General features: G+C 36.5%; 1 protein-coding gene across 1 annotated transcript in view; it reads right to left on the bottom strand.

The window, feature by feature from the left end:
- Positions 1–1544, bottom strand: part of LOC107565742 (E3 ubiquitin-protein ligase UBR5-like) — a 109026-nt gene that overhangs the window by 14230 nt on the left and 93252 nt on the right. The window contains exon 47 of the mRNA XM_016251011.1: positions 1254–1398. Within this exon, the coding sequence (XP_016106497.1) occupies positions 1254–1398 (145 nt within the window). The remainder of the gene's footprint in view (positions 1–1253; positions 1399–1544) is intronic.

The raw sequence follows: 1544 nt of genomic DNA, 5'->3' as shown, positions 1-1544 counted from the left end.
CATAAGCGCTGCATTGCTTTGTTTACAGTGGTAACCATGCAAAAAGAAAGCTGTATTGCTGCTGTTCCAGAAGCGCCACCTGCTGTCAGAGAGTGAATCTGCATCTCATTCAGTTCGTCTGCTGTGTTTCTCATGCAGATATTTTTATGTATAGTTTCACAAAACTGAAGTCAAACCATTCTGTTTTTGCTTCAAATTTAGAAATCCTCATGTTGCATGTATGCAGCATCTTTGTTTGGATAATGATAATTAAAACAATTATATCATTGTTTGGAAATGATTGCCTCTAATTTTAAATGGAAAGAGCACGGACAAAGCCTTATTTTGTTTATATGAAGAGATTTATTTTATTTGTGTTACTTATTTATTTGATTTGGGGCTTGTTTTAAAATGTTAATTTAGTTTTGTTATTTACATTAACATTATATTTAAATTTTGTTATTTAGCAGACGCTTTTATCCAAAGCGACTAACAAATGAGGGCAATAGATGCAATCAAAACCAACAAAAGAGCAATAATATACAAGTGCTGTATTAGTATATTATTATAATTATATTTCAATTTCTCAAAGAAATGTGCAGCATTTTGTCCAAGCAATAATAAAAGGACACATTTATTTATAATTTGTCTTAAACCTCATTTTGTAAAAAAAACAAAAACAAACCGTGAATCGAATCGAATCGTGAAATCAAAATCGTGAGTTGAGTGAATCGGTACATCCCTATTTACTACTAATCACAGAACCGGCTTTACTGACGAGACGCGCATGACAATCGCATTCGATTAATCGTGCAGCCCTAGGTTTACATGAATTCATATCAAGTAGGGCTGGGACAATAAATCTATGAATCGTGATTCGTGGATTTTTGGAAAGCATCACGATTCTTGTGACGGTGAGGAAACTGGTTAATCGACGTGTGACGGCTTCTGCGTATTGACAGTTAGATGAAAGAGAGAGAAGTGTTTATTACGTTTGAAATATGGATATTTTTCTCAGAAAAAACGCATGGATTCGCTACAGGAGACCTTCATTCATGCCCCGGAGCCATGTGAGGCAGGTGTTATTCTGGATGCGCACGCTTTATTTGACGTGTTTTGGACTGTTAAACAGAGAAACACCCGCCAACTGCAATAACGCTTGGAATAGCCGAGACCATTTTTAATATAACTCCGATTGGATTCGTCTGAAAGATTAAAGTCATAAGGGCCTTTCGCATGTGTTCATGAATACTGATGGCTGCGCTGGTCTGTACCGGCTGCATGGCGTGCACTCGTGGGTACAGTCTCTCTCCTAGAGCTTGTCTGTGAGCTGGCAGCGGCTCCGGTTCATCACTCGGGTTCCCTTCTGATGCAGGTCTGAACGGCCGTGTGTCGATCGACAGCTGTCTCCTCGAATCCCTGCAAAAAATAAATAATTATTATATAAATATATATATATATATATAAATAAATATTAATATGTATATTCATATATACATATGAAGAGTTCATTTGCAAAACCGATAAACGACACTCTCTAAAAAAAAAAAAAAAAAAAAGAGCTG

The sequence above is a fragment of the Sinocyclocheilus grahami genome, unplaced genomic scaffold (genome assembly GCF_001515645.1).
Source record: "Sinocyclocheilus grahami isolate Dianchi unplaced genomic scaffold, SAMN03320097.WGS_v1.1 scaffold1024.1, whole genome shotgun sequence".
NCBI classification, from domain to species: Eukaryota; Metazoa; Chordata; class Actinopteri; order Cypriniformes; family Cyprinidae; genus Sinocyclocheilus; species Sinocyclocheilus grahami.
This window is presented reverse-complemented; position numbering and strand designations above follow the sequence as displayed.